Source organism: Balearica regulorum, chromosome 14 (assembly GCF_011004875.1).
Source record: "Balearica regulorum gibbericeps isolate bBalReg1 chromosome 14, bBalReg1.pri, whole genome shotgun sequence".
NCBI lineage: Eukaryota > Metazoa > Chordata > Aves > Gruiformes > Gruidae > Balearica > Balearica regulorum.
In genome coordinates, this window is record NC_046197.1 from 16,621,198 (window position 1) to 16,641,917 (window position 20,720).

General features: G+C 46.9%; 2 protein-coding genes and 1 long non-coding RNA gene across 13 annotated transcripts in view; 1 reads left to right on the forward strand and 2 right to left on the reverse strand.

Annotated features, from left to right (window-relative positions):
* Window positions 1-1,326: 1,326 nt before the first annotated feature.
* FAM13B (family with sequence similarity 13 member B) overlaps window positions 1,327-20,720 on the forward strand; it is a 66,941-nt gene continuing 47,547 nt past the window's right edge. For 2 of the 9 annotated variants that reach the window (XM_075766289.1, XM_075766294.1), the window contains exon 1: window positions 1,327-1,657. The gene's annotated coding sequence lies outside the window, so the exon portion shown is untranslated. Of the gene's footprint in view, window positions 1,658-19,077; window positions 19,335-19,505; window positions 19,657-20,720 lie in introns of those variants that run through there. The other 7 variants (XM_075766293.1, XM_075766296.1, XM_075766288.1 and 4 more) reach the window with 5 other exon arrangements.
* Window positions 5,687-8,075, reverse strand: LOC104643225 (thymosin beta 4 X-linked). 3 transcript variants are annotated; one of them, XM_075766457.1, is made up of 3 exons: window positions 8,020-8,075; window positions 7,019-7,126; window positions 5,687-5,998 (listed from the first exon to the last, which is right to left on the reverse strand). In XM_075766457.1, the coding sequence occupies exons 2-3, from the start codon at window positions 7,116-7,118 to the stop codon at window positions 5,961-5,963; spliced, it is 138 nt and encodes a 45-aa protein (XP_075622572.1). In that variant the 5' UTR covers window positions 7,119-7,126; window positions 8,020-8,075; the 3' UTR covers window positions 5,687-5,960. The 3 variants fall into 3 exon arrangements, with proteins under 3 accessions (XP_075622572.1, XP_075622573.1, XP_010310758.2); XM_075766458.1 differs by lacking the exon at window positions 8,020-8,075 and adding an exon at window positions 7,592-7,747; XM_010312456.2 differs by lacking the exon at window positions 8,020-8,075 and having other exon boundaries at window positions 7,019-7,187.
* Window positions 14,783-19,177, reverse strand: LOC142603819 (uncharacterized). The gene is made up of 5 exons (XR_012837694.1): window positions 19,047-19,177; window positions 18,482-18,673; window positions 17,525-17,711; window positions 16,642-16,949; window positions 14,783-15,085 (listed from the first exon to the last, which is right to left on the reverse strand). It is a non-coding gene; the product is annotated as an uncharacterized LOC142603819 (long non-coding RNA).

Consider the following 20,720-nt stretch of genomic DNA (forward strand, 5'->3'; position numbering starts at 1 on the left):
AGAGCAAACGCCTCCCGTTCCTACGTGACCAAGATGTGGGGCGCCTTGGGTTGGCAAGAGCAATTCTCCAGCGGCACCCGCAGCCTTCCCGCGCCCAGGCTAACATGATTTCAGCTGCCCCCATCTCATCTGGATTAATGCCCCCAAAGTCATTAGCGTCATAGGGATGTCTGCCGAGGCAGGAGAACTGCAGCTGGCACAAAAGCTGTTTGAAGCCTCCTCCCTCTGAACGCACTTGCTCCTTGCCACCCTCGCCGGAGCTGATGCACGGCGGCCGATGGCTGGAGCTGGCACGAAGCAGCACCCCGGGCTCACGTTACCCAGAGCCCACTGAAACAGGAGCTCCGACAGGACAGAAATAAAACGTTATGAGTCAGGAGGAGTTGTGGGGAGGCTGGAGCTATTATAAAGCCATTACGGAGCTACGATGGCACTCTTAGCTGTTGCTGCTCCTGCTCCCTGGAGAGGAGGGTCCCAGGAGCGATGCTGCTGCCCCAGGTCATCCCTGCTGCCTCCATCCCCTGCCCTGGGGCTCGGCCCCGGAGGGCTGCGCCTTCGCCCGGGGCATCTCATGGCTGATTTCCTCATTGCTAAAGAAAAACGTGCGATACAGGAACCACGCCATGTGTTTCTTTAACATTTTGAGGTGGTGACTCTGGTGCTAGCAGGGATGGGACCAGCCGTGGTCAGGTGTGACCTGGGGTAGCTCCCATGGTGATACAGAAAAAGAAAACCCCAATTCTTCCCTCTGAGGAGGAGAATTATTTCCAGCATCATGAGAAAACAAAGGAGACCAAGAGGGATTATTTTCCCCAAACAAGATGCTGTTTGAAAACACCCACTTGGAGTCACACATGACTTTTTTTTATTCCTTGCTTGTTGCAACGTTGCCAAATCCAAAAATTTCAATGCTGAGTTGGCCTCTAAATTCACGAGACCAGCTTAAAATTCCTGAGACTGTTGTTTTATTTTGGAAAATCTCATTCTTTTTGTTCAGCGCATGCTGCTGGAGTGCTAAAAGACCCTATTTTCACCTGTCCCTTTGACCACAGCGGCTAGAAACACCATTTTGCTCCCCCCCTCCACTCCCTATTTTCCTGATTCCCCATGGATCGAATGAATTTTGGAGCTGGGCCTCAAAGCAAACACGAAGTGTTGGGAGATTTGCAATTGATGGTAGGAGTTGTCAAGAGCTGTTGTCAGCACAGCGTACAAGATGTGCATGAACCATCCCCAGCAACTGTTCCTTCCCAAGCCAGCTCTTCTGACAAGACAGAAAACACACGGAGCAGCCTTTCCCGGCACAGATATCTGCCGCAGAAGATGAAACGAGAGCTTACCCTGCTGTCAGTTTGAGCGGCGTTGAGTTTGAGCTGGAGAAACACCCCCACACACCTGCTCCCACATACGCTGGCTCAGCCCCAACCATCCCCGCGCCACGTTTCGCGTTCAAGGCTGAGCGGGTTTTGCTGTCGGGACACGTCTCGGTGCCCAGGATCGGGTTGGGACGGCCGGAGCTCGCTGGCTGGGGACCCACGGACCAGCCGGGCAGCAGGCGGTGGAGCGGCCGGGGCCGGCTGCCCGGGCTCCGGGAGGACACCGCGGCTTTGTGTGCCTGTGTGCGGTGTGGGAGGCTCCCCCAGCTTGGCACCAGAAGGTTAGTGCTTTTAAAAGACTATTGTTTTCACCCTGTCTTTTTGGAAAAAACAAGGGGGGAGCTGGGCAGAGGCGAAAGAGCCACCCTGGCTTCTTCTGCCTTGAGTTTCTGCTGCCATGGGCATCTCCCTGGGTGCGTTCCCGGCCCCCCGACCTCCTCCTTCCCACGCGGCCGCCGCTCAGACCCCTGATCCCGCCGGGCTTGTGTTCCCTCATATCTCCCCCTCGCCTCTTTCCCTGTCCTTCACTTGGTCAGAGAGGTCTCTGCTGTGTCAGGAGCAGCAGCAGAGCAGAAACACGCAGAGGTGTGTCCCCAAAGCTAAGACTTCTCCAGCCTTGGTCTTGCATGAGCATCTCAGCTTTGGTTGTGGTAAACCAGCCACCAAAGCCGATTGCCCTCATCGCTGCAGAGCTGGACCTAAAGATTCACTTTGAGATGCCTCAGCAACCATGGGGCTAATGACCCAAATAAGAGAGAACACCCAAACATATTGGGGAAAAAACCCCACACGTGCTTTGGGACTCAGTCAGTGGTATCTGAGCTGGGGCTGGCGGGATCTCCAGGGGGTTTTAGCTGCGCTTCCCCTGAGACGCAACACACACATGTCCTTTTTTTTAGGAACGACAGGTTCAGGGTTTGTCCTCCCTGGCTTTCTCTGTTATCAAACACCTGCCTAATGAGATTTATTAAATCAACTAACTTCTGTATAATAACGACAGGAATGCAGATTTCCTCTGCTCAGCCAGGGCCCCCTGTGACTGTGCAGAGCAGTTAGAGGTGACTCACAGGGACAGGTGGACTCAGCCAGGATCCCAAGAGGGCTGGCCCTGGCCCTGTCATACAGGGCGCAAGGTTGGCTTCGTGGTGATGCCAAAAATGCAGGTATTTATCTGCATATAATGATTTTTTTTTTCTGTAACTAGATGAGCACGGAAGGTGTTTTTCCTTTGGAGGAGTTGCAAGGTAATGTCTCATTGTGTAAAGGATCCAAGCAGCAAAGGGCTGTTGCTAATTGGCAGTAATATTTAAGTTTCCCACCTGGAGCTGGCTGAGTTGGCTGATGAAGTTGTCTGCAGCTCAGCTGCCCACTGGTGTGGAGGCTGGGGAAGGACCCTGGCTCCTGGGGTGGGTGGCTCTCGGTGAGCCTCAGCACTGGAGGACGCTCTTCCTGGGAGTGAAGGTCAGGAGCAGGTTAACACCCAGAAGGTGTTTCCTAGGTGTGGGCAAGGTGTTTGCTTTGGCTTGTCTTGTAGCTCCCTTTCAATGGCAGGAACAAATATTTCCTTAGCGTAATGACTGGAATGATGAAAATTCACTGTCTCGGCCTGAAAGGATGAGCAGCTTCCTGGTGTGTGTCCCCAGCTTGCCCCACAGATGAGGGCTGTCATGCTCTTTGGTTAAGATAACAGGGAGCCAGACCTGGCCCTGCTCTTGACAAATTTTAATCTTGTGATCTAGTTCCTGGGCTGAAGTGGTTTCACACGGCAGCAGAGGGACGCTTCCCAAATTGAGGTACTGTAACTACATGTCTTTAACTTTAAGCCTCTCTTAACTGCTAGTGGTGAAAGGAGCAGCCTCCAAACCCTGCCATAAAGCCCTGTTCCACCCGGGGCAGGTGGGTGATGGGTGGGAAGATCTGGCCTTTAACCTTGAGGAGTTGTTCCTGGTGTGCAGCTGCTGTGTACTCTGCTGCATCTCAACAGCTTCTGCGGTCACATCCTGGGGTGGGGAACTTGGCTAAAGTGATTCTCGTCTACGTAGCCTTTTTCAGTGGGGTGAGATGTGTGAATACAAGTGCCGAGACTTTGGGTTTACGGTGTTGGGCTTTAAATGCAAACAGCTAAATCGGAAGGAGGTTTCATGGGGTTAGACTGAGCCCTGCAGCAGCACCAGGAGCAGATCCAAGCCAAGTGCTCGGAGAAATTTGACATCTCCGGAGCTGTAGACAGTGCTCTGATCTCTCACATCACTCCTTAGAGCCACACTGCTAATCCTTTGTATCTGTGCAAACACAAGAGGAGAATCTCTCTGTTTCCTTGCTCTGGCCAGACCTTCCTTCCCTTCCTCCTGTAAAGTGCAGGCTTGAGGACACAGCCCAGCCCTTGAGGTTCTGGGAGAACTTGGGGGGCACAGACACCAGGCTCTGGCCCAGTTGTGCCAAAGAGGTTTTTCGTGATTTGGAGCTTATTGTGCTGGGTGGATTGGCAGATGCTCTGAACTGGCAGAGCAGGAGGCAGATCGTCACATGGAACGAAGTGCTGTGTCCTGGCAAAACTAAGGAGAAAGTCTAGTCTGTGGGCTTACCTGCTGAGTGCAATATGGTGCTTAAAGTAATGGGTGATCTCGTTGAACAGTATTAGTTGTATGAGTTTCCATAGGTGTTTGTGCTCTAGGTGCTGTCTCTGAATTCTTTCTCCATGAAGGAGCTGTCATAAAAGTAGATATTTAAATAATGTCAAAGGCTCTTTGACCCCAGCACTGTGAGGGGAGGGCATGAGTCACAAAGAAAATAGCAATGTTTTCTTTGCTCAGCCTTTCACATTCTTCACCCTTTAAATAAAAATGAGTATTAATAAATTCAGCAGACCCTAAAAAAAACCCCCAACTCTTGGAGTCTGGTGCCAAGGGGAATGAGGACCTCAAAGGAGAACGTGCAAAAACACTTGGTCATGAAAAGAAAACAGCAGCAAGGTTGAACTGATGAGTAGTGATTGAAATAGCAGTCTTGGCCCTTTGAAGACCACTGACATCAAGGAAGCTCTAACTGAAATCCCTAGTCCTGCATGCTGTGTGTTTTCCCTTGGTCTCTTGGCCACCTCTGTTTACTTTTCATTTCCACCAAAAGTCCCCCGTTTTGTGGCTACGCTGCTATTGTTTAATCGCAGCTCTGACTATTCACATGAAATATCAAGTGTCAAGCCAACCCTTAGGTAAATGAGAGCTCTCTACACACCACCCAACCATTTTTTTTTCTGTTTTCTGAAGCTTGTAGAACAGTTTCTGCCTTGCCTTATGCAGGTATAAGCCCTGAGTAACCCTGTCAAAGTAAACAATTATTACTATTTCACAGCACAAGTAGGATCAAACTGAAGCTCCAGGGACAGCAGTTTATCTTCCCAGAATAAACACTTGTTTTTCTAATATGATTGCAAATTAATTCCAGAGATAATGTGATACCATGTAATTGAGAGTCCCCTGAGCTGGTACCAGAGTCTATTTCTGCCAAGCTCTCTGCAGACCAGTGGGGATGTTACCAGTAATGAAGATTTAGGGAGTCCTTGCTCACTTTGAAGGTTAGTGTCCTACACCCCTATGCTGCTGAAGGTCTCTCTCATCCCAGAAAATTAGTGCAATAATAAATTTTCTCTCCTTCTCCCACCTTCCCACATTCTTATACTGCTTGATGTCAGATGGGCCAGAGGCTGTGTGTGCTGCACTTGTCCCAAGGCTGATTGGATCTTGGCAGACAAAAGAGAAAAAAAGCTGTGGAGAGGGTGCTGCAGCCCTTCTCCCACCTGGGATGCTAACTTGAGTATTTCCTCAGCCCAGCCATCAATTTCTCATGGAATTTGTAAGCAGGTACTTGTCCGAGACCTCTAACCTACTGGCTGAAGCAGGTCAGCAACTTCCAGTCTTATTCATGCCTGCTGCCAAGCTGGGGGTTCAAAAGCTTAGGAGCTACTAGCATACAGAATTTGTCCCTCAGAGTTCCCCTGAAATGTTCTTTTAAGTGACACAGGGAAAGGGCCTGAAGTCTCCAGGCTGCTGCGAAGGCAGTTGGGGGGTGCCTGGGGCATCGGTGTCATCGGGAGCTCCAGGCACCTGCGGGATACAGGTGTATGTGCTGATGGACAGGGGCTGTGTGCCGGCCAGGGGCACCTCTGGGTGCCTGTGGCAACTCTTTCCAGCCCGGCTGTACTCTCTAGATGCTGTGCCAACGCAAACAAAGTGAGAAGGATGCTAGTGAGAGTTGCAGCATTAACCCTGTTTCTGCAAGGCGCAAAGACAGCTGATCAGAGGAAACCTGTTTATTGTGAGGTTTAGGAAAACAATTTTTATGCAAATTGCTTTTTTTGGCAAGTAATGGGGTTGATAATGAACTTGGAATTACAGTTTTAAGAATACAAATACATAGTATCTTGTTCAACAAACACAAAACAAGCTTCTTCCCCGGAGAACATTAAATGAGCAAATGTTTGCTAAAATAAATGGGCAACAAACACAGGTGGGGGGAGACGAAACAAAACAACCTGGAAGCCAAAACCCCACTGAAGAAGCAGCGGTCACATCTTCAATTTTACACTCAGGCTGTACTTTCACTTTGCTTTTCCTGTTCGATAGCTGCCAGAAAAACAGAGGAAACAAAAACATCATTGATAAACATTATAATGATTTTGCAGGTCACAGATTTCTATGGTCATTCTTAAAGCCAGAGCATGGTAAGTCCCCACTTGCTTTCTTTCATCACCCTGGAAATGCCAAATCAATCCCACGCCTTCGTAGCTAGTAGGGTGCAGTTCATGATGTGCAAACCTCTGCTTGTATTTACAGCTTTAGCGTTGGTAGGGATAATAAAACAGGGAAAAACCAGGTATCTTATGTCGAGGGACAGTGTGTCTCCATGGTTATCGGTACAGACACACCCAGAGCGGTTAGTGATACTCTTCTGATGGAAACCACTCACAATGCCTGGTCCAAAGGCAGAGAAATGCTATTTGCACATCCGAAGTTGAATGTGAATCCCTGTCCTCACCTGGCTGCCCATGCACAGTGTGTGTACGGGAGAAGACCCTGCCCGAGAAAAGCCCAGGGGTGCTTTGCTAAGGAAGACTGCCTGTTAGACGAGGATGACGATGGGTTTCTCTTGCAGCCTTATTCCCAGAGAAGGTGCCTGGAGCTCTCCTGACCAGGGCTGGCAGCAGGTACCAGTGGGGTGCAGCAGCTCATCCACCTGACGACATGTGAAATCCAGAGCCCAGGCACCTTCTGGGGATGCTGCCTGGCCTGCCGGGGATGTGCAAGGGTTTGCCTGTGCGTCTGTGTCTCCAAAGAGGCTGGTAATGTGGCAATTACAAACAGTTTGATCCTATTACCTGCAACCAGCAGAAAAACTGGTCTTGCTTTTAGCAGAAGCAAGAGCAATCCCACCAGAAAGGATTTTTCAGACAAAATGCACCATCAATTATAACTACTCATATCCTTGGAAGCCCAGCATAGAGTACAAATCTTAGTATTACCCCCAGTTAAAGTCAGGGATGAGTTTGAGCCTGTAATCCTATGATTAACATTCACTTTGCATATGAACTGCAATACAGATGTGTCCTTGCTACTCGTAGTTGAAATAACCTCATAATCACTTACTTTCTTTAGTGGGCAATGGATTTTTCTCTCTGGTTTCTGTCTTCTTCAGCTTGGTCTTGTCAAATGTTTCAATTTCTGCAAAATCTGGTTTGTCGGACATGATGGGTCCTGACAAAGAAAGGAAAAACACACCCATAGCTTCATTAGCTAGTGCTGTGATATCAGCCATCTGCAAAGCATTTTCTGCTCAAAAGAAAAAAATATGAAAATACCATAAAAATGTTTAGTGAAAAAAACCCCCCACAAATCTAACACCTCAATCTAGGACCTCTCCCTCAGGCTTGGCTCTTTCAGAGCAAAAGAGGAAAGGCATAAATAGAATTTTATCTAGATTTCTCAGCCAAAATTTCTAAAAATCATGGAAACAAGAATATCTCAGTAAAGACAATGCATTAATTGCCAATAATCCACAGTGCCTCCTGACGTAAACCTCTGTTTTAAGGAATGCTGCTAACCCAAAAGTCTACAATAAACCCCAAATCCAATATGAACAAAGAGCTTCAATTATGATTTTGTTTTAATTAATAAGATTTGTCTTTAATTCTGACCACCCTGTCCTGAGTGCGTACATACCCCGGTATCTGGATGAGCTCCTGTGGACACTTGTGCTTAACAATAGAGGACCGGTTCACCCAGCCCTTTGTTTGCTCTCGCACTCTCTACCCCAGTCGCAGGCTCAATGGGTTTGATTATTCCCTATTATAAGAAAAATCCACAAAGCACAGCGGCATTCAATGCGTCACCTGTCAAAACTTCCCTAATCCAATCCCTGTTTTTAAGAGAAATTCAAATTAAAATCCAGCCTGGGTGTTATTCCCCTGATTTCAGTGGAGTTTCCCATCAAGGCGAGGTTCGGCCCGGAGATGGCTGATATAATTACATTTTTTTTCCTTCCTGAAGACAATCAGACTTCATTACTATCTGCACTGAGACAACAGAAGTAAATATTCCCAGGAAAAAAAATATAAAAATGAAAATCTACTAAAACCACATGGCATTACCGTCTGGCTGCTCTCTCCTCAGCTGCTTGGTGTCGGTCTGAGGCAGTGTGAGTTGAAAAAGGTCAGGGTAATCCCTCCTCTCCTCTCCTCCTCCCGCCCGAGCCCATTGCTATTAATATTGATTAGTTTAGTGCTGGGATTGCTCAGCGTTTAGGGAAAGGACAGATTCCTGCTGCAGAAAGTGCATGAGGGAGGAAAATGGGAAAATTGACATAGAAAACTGCCAAAATACATCTTGATTTTTTTTTCTTTTTTTCCTCATTTACCAAGTCAATAATGTTTAGGTTTCCCTTCCTGCCCTTATTTTACAATGCTGAAGTTCAGAGTTAAGGTGAGGTTTGGAGTTTATTTAAGGGCTGGTGTTGCAGCTTTTGGGGAGTTTTTAGGCAAATTCAGCAAAGTGCCTGGGGATGGTCCCCCACCTGGCCAGGCTGGCGGAAGCACATGGTCCGGGCTGGAGCGGGGTCCCAGCACAGGTGTGGTACAATTGCTGCAGTCGAGGCCCAAATCTGAGATAAGCACCATGCTGGCGTCCAGGAATGTGTCCTGAAAGGAAGAACAATGAATCTTTCATTCGCTCCCATTTTGGTAGCTACCAGCCCACTTGCCGGTGCCTCCCTCAGCACGATGGCGCGTGGCTCTGCAAGCCAAACTGCGCAGCTGCCCACGGCCGACCTTCCTGCCTTTGCTTTGCAAGAAGCTGCGTCAGCCCGTCCTGCTTGCGTGGCCATTCCCTACACTCCATCCCATCCAGACGCTGGACTGTGCTGAACTCACTCGCAGGGAACCTCTGCTGTTGCAGTGAAGGGAGAATGCACTGTAGAACCATGGCTAGTAGCCTTTTTTTGTCTCTTTGCAAGATGCATTTTGTATTAGATGAGGATGCCACCTGCAGCCACCTCCTAGAGCCACTGCTCCCAAGGGCTGTGGACATCCCCGCGGCTGTGACATGGTTCCAGCTATGCTTTTCCACACAAAAATATTTGGGAATCCTTTTTCAAGGCCCTCAGGTTTGGGAGGGAAGGGCTGTGTGCGTCCTCCTAGATGCTGGCGTGGGTTTCCTGTTGTGTAACTTTGCAAGTCTGCATCAGAATTACTTGTCTAGACTCCACAATAGTCAACACTTGGGATAAAATTAATTGTGCCCTAGGAGTATCTGGGTTTCTCTACTGACTCTAAAGGGAGCCTGGGCAATGAGCCCAAGGACACAGAGGTGTCTCACAGCTGACTGAGAGCCTGGGAAGGTGCTGTGGCTCTTTCTGTTGGTGTAATAGGTTTAGGTAGAGTGGGTTTGAGTGATGTGTGTGCATGGAGAAAATGGATGTGTTTTAAAGACTAGTTCTTCCAAAGTGTGTTTAAATTAAAATAATGAACACAAATGCATAAAAAATTATTATTTTTGCTCACCAGCACTCATAAATAATGATTCCTTCCTTAACCCATTCTGTTTTCTGTATCTTCGGAGAGTGCAGGGCTTGCTGTGTACCCATGGCAAATGGCACCCTAAAAGCACTTTATGTAGCTGTGTCTGTGGTATTTGAGGTAAAGGAGAATGGAGTACTGCAGTGGTGGAAAAACCTGCATAACGCTGCTCGGCTGGAGCTCCAGAAATGGTCTGGGTCCCTGTGCAAACCTGGCTGTGCTGCTTCGGGGCCTCAATTTATCCTGGCACTAACGTAGCTATTTTTTTGTTACGCTAAAAGCCCAGTTGACTTGTGCAGGCTGGCTTGGTTACCTCTGCATCTGCGCTGACTGTCCATGCAAAATCAATCTGTGTGCATACCAGCCATATTTAGCATCCGGACTCGGTTCCCTTGCTTCCATCCCCTTACTCCAACCAATTGTCAAAAATAGAAAGCTGTGTTCTTGACTGAAAACCCCTGGGAATAAGCAGGAAGGCGGCCGCTGGGTGAATATTCTGTGTAAGCTGTAGCTGAGATTTGGCACTGAATGGTCTTAATGTCTGTTTAAAGACAGCATTATCCTCCTCTTGTTAGGCTGGACACCAGATTTAGAAGATCAGAAGATCAGACAAGACTTCAAAACACAATCTGAATGATTCATGAATCTGAATTCAGACAGTTCATGAGTTTCAGTTTTTTAAATGTATGTCCATTTTTCCAAGTAACCATTAGAATTCTCATCATGAAGAGAGCTTATAAAGTTATTATAACTTTTAGACTGGCACAAATTCTCTCAGATGTAGAGAGCAAACGAAGTGCTCAGGACAGCGAAGCAGAAGAATCTCACTTCTGGCTTTCTGTGTACAGTCACAGGCTTGGCCCCTAGCATACACAGCAGAGCTCGGGCTTTTATAAACATGCTAAGACAGGGTGAGCATGCTTGTTTTTTCACCACCACCATTTCAATTGTCCGATTTATTGGCAGACCTAGTATTAAAAACAGTTTGGGATACATTGTTTGGGGTTTTAGGCTGAAGATGACCAGGTTTTTAATTGATACTAGGTTGGGTTTCTGAGGAAGGTGCAAGTGTTAGCCCATGTAACATAATGATGAGCAATGACATGTTGTCACTCTCGGATGAAATCAGTAGATACTCATCCCCATAATGAACATCTTGACCATTGCATAGAGTGTCTGACAAGTTTTTGTAGCTTCTAATTATGGTACTGTCGCCAAACACAGCTTGTATTGGGTTCAAGGGTCATGTTTACATACTCGGTGCAGGACAGACAGCTATATGTAGTTTTCATATGGAAAGTTTGGAGTTTGGCCTGAGGGCATTTCACACTGTGTGGAGATGAGGCTGGTCACAGGAAGGAAAGATGGATAGGTAATATTTTACTTGGATGCCTCTTACTTTGAGTAGGAACTGGGATATTCTTGCTAATAGGAGCAGCGAAGCAGTTACTTGACAGCAGGTTTTTAATGGCAGGATTTCAGAGTCACCACCTTCAGTAAGGGGAACATGGCAGCTACCTGGCCTTGGGATGACTGCGGTAGCAATGAACCCCAATGGTCTCTGAGGTGCAGAGTCAGCTGAGCGATCCAGCACATAGAAATGAGAACAGCCAGCAGAACAAGCAAGTCAGAAGTGCCATAGGATCTTTCAGATCCTATACAGATAGAGCACGTAAAGCCATATTGTATGGCCATGTCTGAAAAGCTGCCCCAGATACAATGGAAATTGCATTTTATTTCCATCTGCTGCCAAAGGATGAAGGGCTGAGTCAAACCTGCCAGGACTGACACCTCTGATACCAGTGATTCACCCACCACTGACAGCATTAAACCATGCCTGGCAGCGCAAGCCACTGAGTGTCTGTCAGACACCCACAGAGAAACAAGAGAAAACAAATACTTGCTACCAGGATGCACTAATAGGTGAGAGGAAATGTTTAAAGGGAACTGAAGTGCAAACAAAAATTCAGAGGGGAGTCTGAAGAGTGAGGCTGGGAGGTTTGAAGCCTGCTGCTGCTCAGCTTTTTCCCTTGGCTGTTGTCACTTGGAAGCAACTAGCCCAACCTATATATATATATATATGTGTGTGTGTGTGTGTGTGTGTGTATATATATATATATATATATAAAAGGGCTATGGCCTTTCATGGGCCAGGGGGATGCTGTGCTCATGTTTGGCTCAAGAGGTGCTCTGGCAATGTCAAGTTTCATGGAGACTAATTGGGCAATTGCAAGAAGAAGGGGCTTCTTTCTCTTTGGTGTAATAGTGGGAACCAGATCGCATCTATTTCTATACACAGTTGAGGAGGGACAAAGCACCCTAATGCGAGCAGCCGGTTACAGGAACAGACGCTCGAGCAGATCAGTGTCTGTAGCTGAGCCAATAAGCTGACACAACTGATTTTATAATCACATTAGTGCTGTCTCGAAATAACACACCCACTCAAATATAACAGTGATTTCATTTTCAAAATGTTGTGGTATTTTTGGTGCTAAAGGTAGAGGATTAATTTTTCAAGGTCAAAAGCTGGGCTGGAATCTGCAAGCACCCTAATTCCTTTAGGTGTCTATGAGCATTGAGCACCTTCCAGAAAGGTAACCGGACTGGGCGTGTTATAAGCTATCCTTAGAAGGTTTCCCATCCTTAGGGAAACAAGAAAAAAAAAAAAAAAGACTACAGCTTCACTGAAAGGGTTTTCTTAGTTCTCTTTGTGCCTTTTGTTCCATCTTGCTGCCAAAAAAAAAAAATCCATGTTTGGGAACGGAGACGGGTTCCCAGGCTAAGAGACAATGAATCCTGGGGGTGTAAGGAAGGCAACGATCTCTGGCAGGGGGTGTAATGCTGCACTGCTAGTGTGTAAACACTTGATACTCGTCTTCTGCTGTATGTTTTATCATTAATTAAGGTGTTTCATTTTCCCTGTTGAGACCATTGAGCTTAACGGTAGGTACGTACAGAAGATGCAGGGAGAGGAGAGGCAAGTTGTAGATAGTCTTTCTAACTCCATATTTTCCAAAATGCTCTGGAGTTTAGACAGTCTATACTAGGAGTCCCATTGCAGCAAAAAGAGAAAACATAAGCTAGTGGGTGTGGAAATTTCCTCTCTCCCTCTTTTTTTGGTCTTACAAAACTCCGTATGGGGGTGAATTTTTGTAAGTTTAACCAGATGGAGATTCTTGCAACAGAACTTTCTCAAGAACTGACCCAAAAGTGTGTCTTCCAGCATGAAGTGCTTGGCTTCAGCCTGGCCTTTTCTAGCAAAATGTAGCGACACACATGTGCATTATTAAAGAAAAAAACAATTAATACAAAATGTCCATGCACATGCTTCTCTTCCAAAGACAGGGTGGGGAAAGAAGCATGTGATGTATTAGTCACATTAGTTATTATGCTATATAGCACATGACAGTTTATGATGAATACTGGTCTAGAAACGCTAGTTTAGCATGACTTCCAGTCTTTAACAATCTTTTTTTTCCCTCTCTCTCCTGTCTCTGGACAGAAGCATCCCTTGCAAGCAGCAGCTCTTAGGGAAAAAGGAAGACAGAGAAGTCTTGGGTGAGCGTTGGGAGTGTGCTCAAATATGGCCCTTCTCATGCAGCCAGCATGGCTGGAGTTAAACAATCCACTGCTGGATTTCTCACTCTTTGCTTTAAACAAAAGGAAAATCACTGTTCCTCATGAAGATTAAATTGTGACACCCAGTGTGCAGCAAATAGATAACCAACATAATCCAAGATAATCAAAGACAAGATAGAAAAATCCAGAGATCTACTAATTTGATATTAACTTCAGATTTTCTTTTTGTCTAGAGGAAAAAGGACAATCCACATTGTGCTGGGGTAGATATGGGGGCACAGTATCCTTGACTTTTGGGACACTGAGCTGTGGATATAGTTTTGATGGGTGCCTAACCAGCACTTGTCTTTGTGTTGCCAAATCATTCCCCTTTCAATAGCAGGAGACCTCCTGGCAGCTTAAGTAGGTTTTGTGGTTTGGGGAAAAGAAGATAAACCCTGAAGTTTTTCAGCTGCTTAAGGAAATGAGACTGCTGAAGCAGAATGGACTAGGCAGCCAAGTATCTTTTCTAGCTGATCTCTGAGAGCCATTTCCAGAATTAAAACTTGTATTTCTACTTGAAGGGATATATACATCATCTTTTCCAAAAATAATTTTCCAATTTTCTAAGCTTGTTGTACAGAGTAAGCCAAACACGCAGGTATTACATACTGTGTACAAGGTCAACAATTATGTAAGAAAGTGGTAATCAGTAAGTTCCACGTTAACTTCTGCCTGTTCAAATGAAAGCTGTGAGTATATTATGTTAAATGCTGTTTTTCTTCTCTAAAATGTTAAAAAAAAAAAAAAAGAAAAGAAAAAAAAGAGACTATTTTCCTCACGTGGTTTCTGAAGTGAACATCTACCTATCTCTTCAGAACCTGACCAAACTAGAACTTTTTCAATGACTACTTTCATGGCTGTTTTCTTGCAAATATATATAAAGTGCAGAAATCAGTTGTAGTATTAAGACTATGTCTTCATAACAGGGTTAACACTCAAACTGACTCCTCTGGAGTTAGTATACTTTGCGTGTGAGTGACCACACCATGAAATAACATGGGAGCAGCAGAGAGCGATTGTGTTGGCAACAGAAAAATTGTGCTAACTTGAACTGTAGCCTTTCCCCAACTCAAGGTAAAAGCACCACTGAGGCAGCTCAAGTATAGATCCTTGTGAGCACAAAGAATGGGAATTCAAAAGGGATGGGGACATTCAAGGTTTATTTCAAGTTAACTTTTCAGTGGAAAGTAGCTTTAGGGCATGAGTTCATGTTTGTCCACAGCCCAAACTGATGAATGCAGAGAAAAGCAAAAAGGAAGTGAAAACCGAAAGTGTGCAATATTGTAATTTTCGCTTGTCTGATGCATACATTGAATGATTTTTCCCTTTGGATGAATACTAGCTTGCATAAAATTCAAATAACTCAGCTGTCTACAGATGGGGGGGGGAGGAGAGTGTGGGAAGGGGAACAGAAGGAAGGAAATGGAACTGAGAAGATTGAATTAACCTTTCAATGTCTTGAATTTCAAGAAGGGAAGAATTATGTCCTGTTAAGTCCACAACCATGTAATTAAAATGTGAACAAGGCTTAAAAGCCACATTTGCCCCATATTCCTAGATATCTACTTTAAAGACAGATCTTCCAAAACCATGATTCAGATCCAAAAAGTATTCAAAGGCAGGAAAAAATCTTATGCTGTAAATGTTTATTTTAATCACAGAACTCTGGTAGAAAACTGAGTAAAAATGTCTGACATTTACGTAGAACATGTGCCTTTGATATTGAATTCAGTATAAAAAAATCCTTACATATGTGTCTAGTAATGGCAGACAGTCTTTGAAAAGATGATTGGTTTTCTCTGTGCTGGAGTTTCTGTTTCTATAAAATAGATTCTTTCACTTGTTTGCTTGAGCATTGTGAAGCTTCATTTGTTAATACAGGGTAAAGCTTTAAAAATGGACTTTGATTCTTAGGTGCCTTTTTGGACACCATAAGTCAGAAGCACTGGATACTTGCTGATTTGAGAGCTACCATGGAGAGTTATCGATGACCAACATGGCCAAGTGTCTTGTGCTGGGCATCCTGAAATAAAATGTTTGTTAGAAAATTTTATAATGCTGGAAAAGAGGAACAAAGTAAAGACTCAGTCTGGGGATGTGTCTCTGTTCTGGATGAAGTATGCAGGAAAGGAAAGCTTTTTGCAGAGCAACCAGCTGGAAAGTGTTATTGTTTCCTAATTTTCTTTGCTGTTGAAAGGACTCACATGTGTCAATATTTTTGCAAGATATCAATAGGATCCATTTAGGACAAAAATCAAGCACTTCTAAGTCCAGGAAAGTATATCAAATAATTCATTTGTAGATGGAAAATTAAAACCAAAAGCAAATACTTTGCTGACACACGGATAATTTTTCCCCCAAGCAAAAACTGTTGGCATATAATACACATGTATTACAGCTGACAGTGTCTCGCTTTGCTATGCATCAGATTTCCATTTCCTTCTAGTAAGATAATGACTCGGTATGAAGGTAAAGAATTGCATAGCAGGCTATCAACCTTCAAAGGACTGGATGGCATTGCAAAATTGATTTAAGTTCTGGAGTATTCCAGCTCAGTTGGTACTAACCCTTTGTCCTGGTTTCAGCTGAGAGGATTGATTTTCTTCATAGTAGCTAGTGTGGGGATATGTTTTGGATTTGTGCTGGAGACAGCATTGATAATATAGAGATGTTTTTGTTCTATGGACTTATCGTTGAGCAGTGTTTACATGGGGCCAAGGCCTTTTCTGCTTCTTGCACTGCCCTGCCAGCGGGATGGCTGGGGGTGCACAAGAAGTTGGGAGGAGACACAGACAGGACAGGTGACCCAAACTGACCAAAGGGATATTCCATACTATATGACGTCATGCTCAGTTTATAAGGAGCTTGGGGGAAGGGGGGTGGGGGTGGGGGGCAGCGGCATTCGGAGCAATGGCGTCTGTCTTCCCAAGTAACCGTTATGCGTGACGGAGCCCTGCTTTCCTGGGGATGGCTGAACATCTGCCTGCCCATGGGAAGTGGTGAATGAATTCCTTGCTTTGCTTTGCTTGTGCGCACGGCTTTTGCTTTACCTATTAAACTGTCTTTATCTCAACCCACGAGTTTTCTCTCTTTAACTCTTCCAATTCTCTTCCCCATCCCGATGGGGGGGAGTGAACGAGCGGCTGCGTGGTGCTCAGCTGCCGGCTGGGGTAAAACCACGACACCCTTGTACAACAGTGAGTGCAGTTGGGATAGGGCTGTTTTTCTTTCATTTTCTTCAATTTCTGATGAGGAGTAACGTGGGGCTGTTGCTGGAACTAGACTTAATTGGAAACTAAGCGTTCAGAGAGGATTTATTCTAAAGTTATAATAGGTCAGGACTGACACTGAGGACCCACGAGGGAAATATGGCTCCAGTTCTTCTGCGACATATACTGGTAAGAATGGCTTGTGCTCATGAATAGCTCTTCCTGAAGACAAGGGAATTACAGTAGTAATCGTTTCAGATCTACTGAGTTACTTTGTGAGCACCGAGCAGCTGAATGTCTGCAAAATATTTAGGCTGAGCAACTCAGCTGGACTTGTAAGATAACACGCAGAGCTACAGAAATGGCTCACCCTTCGTGGTGTGGCCCTGGACATGGATTTACTGATGAGACAGGGATACCAGGCACTCTGGCTCTGCGTCCTAGAAGCCAGATGCTGACTGGATGCATTTGCCAAGCTCCTGGAGCTGTGCAGCAGCTGCAGAACGGATCCTTCTTCTTTTGAGCTGTCCCACACTGCGGCCTTGTCACTGACTTCATGCAAGGCAGGGCATTGTCATATGTCCTGACGTGTGGCAGACAGTCCTACGTCACACGGTGGGACTGCAGCCATGCACCTGCACAATCTCTGCTCATATGCTGGGGCTGCTCTGCATGTGCCTGCGGGTTCAGAGGGGGAAAACGAGCCTGTGCGAGCTCCACGCTGTCTTGTCTAGGCTGCTGAAACTGGGCTGGGTGTCTGAGCTGTGCGGCAGTCTGCACGTCCCCGTGGGAGATTTACAAAATGCTGCCATAAAATTTGAGCTGTGCCCTGAGATAGTGGAAAACGGATGGGGACAGCCACCACATTGCTCCATTGTCATTTTTAGCAGTGATCTGTGAGGCAGATGCCTTCAATAGCTGTATTTTGGGGGTGTAACCATGCAGCCGCTCATTAAGTTGTTGCCTCCCTTCCCTCTCTATTTACTATCTTAGAAAAAGCGGCCAAAGCACCAGGACTCCCAGGTTCTCCTCAACCCTTCAGAAACAGGCAGCGAGAACACAAAGTGAGCAGAAAAGACTAAAATGGCAGCCTGGGACTGCATATGTCTGCCCCCTGCAAGGAACGCTGGAAGCGTTTGAAAGGAGGTAGGATAAGCTGGCACAAAATGGTGTACTCTGAGCCAGTTCAGAGGAAGGAAGACACTGTCTTGGACTCAAACCCAGCAAACAGGTGCCGTGCAGCGCCTGCCTACCTGCCTGCCTCTGCTGTCTGTCTCCTCTTGCCGTGTGTGTTTTGTGTGTCAGGTTTCTTGCAGTTTTATTCCTGTCGACCGGCCAACATAACTGCTGAAGAGCCAGCTGGAGTCCGCTCTCTCCCATGTTTCATCAACAAAATTGCCAGCTTGTTCTGATTCAGTATCTTTATTGTTGTTGATGAGGCTAAATGAATCAGAAAGAACACAGCTATGTATACAAAATACAAATTCAGAAACCTCATCCTCATGCGAGGAGATTTTATTAGCTGTTCAAGTGGAGAAATCTGCCGTGGAAGCACACCGACAGCAAATACAGACCTTCCAAGAGTCCATTTCCCCGACCCTACACGTTTCGTTGGTTTTGTATGGCACCTCCCAATGATACCAGATCTTCTAGGGGGAAAATAGAGTTTTAGATCTGATTAAAACCAGGCTAATTTACTGTGGGATTGTGACTCTCCCTTCTTTGGATTCTAAATGTAAAACCTCTTAATGAGTCTTATAAATGTATCGCTAGATAAAATTTAGAATCCATGTTGGAAAACCTGAAACAAAACCCTCCCAGCTATTGGCAATACAGAAGTTTCAATTAATCCCATCCTACATCTATAGGGCTTTTTTTTTTTTCCTTTCATACATTTTTTTTTTCAGTTTTTCACTGGAAGAAAAGCTTTTCCCACAAGGATTTTTACTAACTAAATCCAAATTTTCTTAAATGCTTTATTAAACCCACCACCCATGGCTGCTGGCACTGCATGACAGAAAAAGCTGTTGTAGTTTTAACGTGGCATGTGGGAACTGCAGACTGTCAGGCACGGCTTTTAACACTTCTGGTGTAAGCTCGCATCTCCTCACTAACTTATGCTAACTTAGTTTAAGGGTGCTAAATTTTGTATTTCAAAATGCATTAGCTCATTGTCAAAGGGCACTTCGTTACTTCTGGTGCGCTCATACTTGGGAAATGCTTGGGAGCAATCGCTCTTGATGCTTTAATTCAGAAAATTTACAGGAAGCGCTTTAATACGGTTACGAGAAATGCAGATCGGTAGTGGAGCAGGAGCTTGCGGGGTGACGCCGAGGGCCCCGGCCACGCTCTGGGCGCCCCTCAGCCGGAGTGGGCTGAGGCTGACAGATGGCCGAGTCACTCTAAGGTTAAGAACAAGAGAAAAAAAGTTAATCCCTGGCTCGCTGCTCGCTGTTCCCGGGTGCGGGGTGGCAGCGGTCGAGGCTCCCCTCCAGCCGCGCAGCCCGGGGCCATAACGGACGGCGGCCCCACCGGTCCGGGGCAGGAAGCGCCAGCCCGCCAAACTGCCCCCCGGCCGCCAGGCCCCTTCCTCGGGCGGCTTTTCCCGCCCCGGGGCCTGCGGGGCCTGAGGTGACCGCCGGCCTGAGGGAACCGCCGCCGGCGGCGGGAACCGGCCCCCCCCCCCCCCCCCCGGCCCCGCCCCGCCCCGCCGCCACCAGCGACCCCTCCCCGCCCCGCAGCACGTGACCCCGAGGGAGGGGGCGCGTGCTGCACCTGTCAGTCAGCGCGTCACTTCCGCCAGTTGCCGCCGCTACCGTTGGGGACCCCCCGCTCGCGGAGGCGCGCTCGAGCGACGGAGCGGTTCTGGGGACGGACGGCGCCCGGGTCGGCAGCGCGGCGGCCGCGGCAAACGGCGGGGGCGGCGGCGGCCGAGGGAGGAGGCCTGCGAGGAGAGCGGAGCGACGAGGAGAGGCCCGCGCCGGCCCCCGGGGTAGGAAGAGGCGGAGGAACCTGCTGCTGCTGCTGCTGAGGACGGCGGGGAGGGCGAGTCACCCGGCAACGGTGAGGGGCTGCGGGGCGCATGCGCGGCGTGCGGGGCTGCGCGGGCCGGGAGGGGGGGTTGGGGTTGGGGGGGGGGGGTGTCGCCCCTCCGCTGTGGCGGCGGCGGCGGCGGGCAGTGGCCCGGCCCGGGCTTCCCCCCCGTTGGAGGCGGCTGGTGGGGCAGGGAGGGTGTCACGTCAGGCTTCAGGAACTTTCTGGCACCGGCGCTGATAAGGGACGCGGGAACTTCCTCGCCCGGGCAGCGGAGGTGGCAGAGCCGGGCGTGTTGCAGGGCTGTGCGGTGCAGAAGTTGCTAGAGCCTCTCGGAGGGAGCTGTCAAGTGGTGCGTTCGTTTCCCAGGTTGCACTTGTGTCGGTAGGACCTTCGAGGCAGCCCTGACAGCCAGCAGGGATTTCTTGGCTCTTTCGGCGGAGTTGTCTGCCGAGCCTGTTCCCTCCTCCCACTGTGGATCAGCCTTATCCTCCCCTGCGATGGCACTTGGCACTCTGACAGGATTAGCCGAGCAGCTCCCTGCCAGCAAAGTTGGTTCCAGAAGTTAAAGAAGGGTAGTCACTAAATCTTCTGTGAATACGAAGGCAACACTAGCTTACGGACTTAACACGCCAGCCTGTGAGCAAATGTGTCTTCTGAGGAATCTGTCAGTGTGGGTTTCCATTGTTCTTGGAAGCTCCTTAGGGATTTAAACGTTTAAGTGTAAATGCTTCTTGCTACCAAAAAGTTGCTTTAGCATGGGATGCTCCAGTATTAGGGTATTTCTTCCAGGTTTGACAAAAACCCCAACCAACAGCCAGCAACAAAAAACTTAAACACTGCAACTTGAGTTTTTAATGCCCAGTTCTCTTACTCTTGAATTCCTTGGTCTGGCTGGTTTTTTAAAAATTTTTACATTTGTTACTGCTGTCAGGCTCAAGAGTAGGGAAAAGGTAACAAGTGAAGGAAGTAAATACCACCTAATCACTCTTGCCTGTTTGGAAAAAAAAAAAAAGAAAATGTATCAAAGGCTACACAGTTGTGTATTTTTTCAGTTATGTATTCCTGAGTGTCTTCAGGGATGGAATAGTTAATATGTGATTTTGGAATAAATTGTCAAACTGGATTAGCGTTTAGGTTCGAAATTTTTCTGTGCAGTTTAATCTGTCAGCATTAAAAAAACCCAAACCCTAGTTTGGCCTGTATTGTTACAAATTCAGCTGTCTCGTTAGCCCATTTGTTTTCTTTTTTTTTTTTACTATTCATTACTAGTAAATTGCTTTATGTGTTCTTTGTTGCATAGGTTTCAAGGTATTTAGAATCTCCTTTTTTATCTGCTTTGTCTGTATTTTGTATATTGTCTAGCACCATAGGGTTCCTTTCCTTGTCTTGACAACATTACAATAACGAATCAAA

Excerpts from the sequence above, each read along its gene's own strand:
- LOC104643225 (XM_010312456.2), bottom strand. The coding sequence starts at position 7,187 with ATGGCTGATATCACAGCACTAGCTAATGAAGCTATGGGTGTGTTTTTC. Across the intron at positions 5,999-7,018 it reads TCCATTGCCCACTAAAGAAA|CTATCGAACAGGAAAAGCAA; the intron begins GTAAGTGATTAT and ends TTTTTCTGGCAG.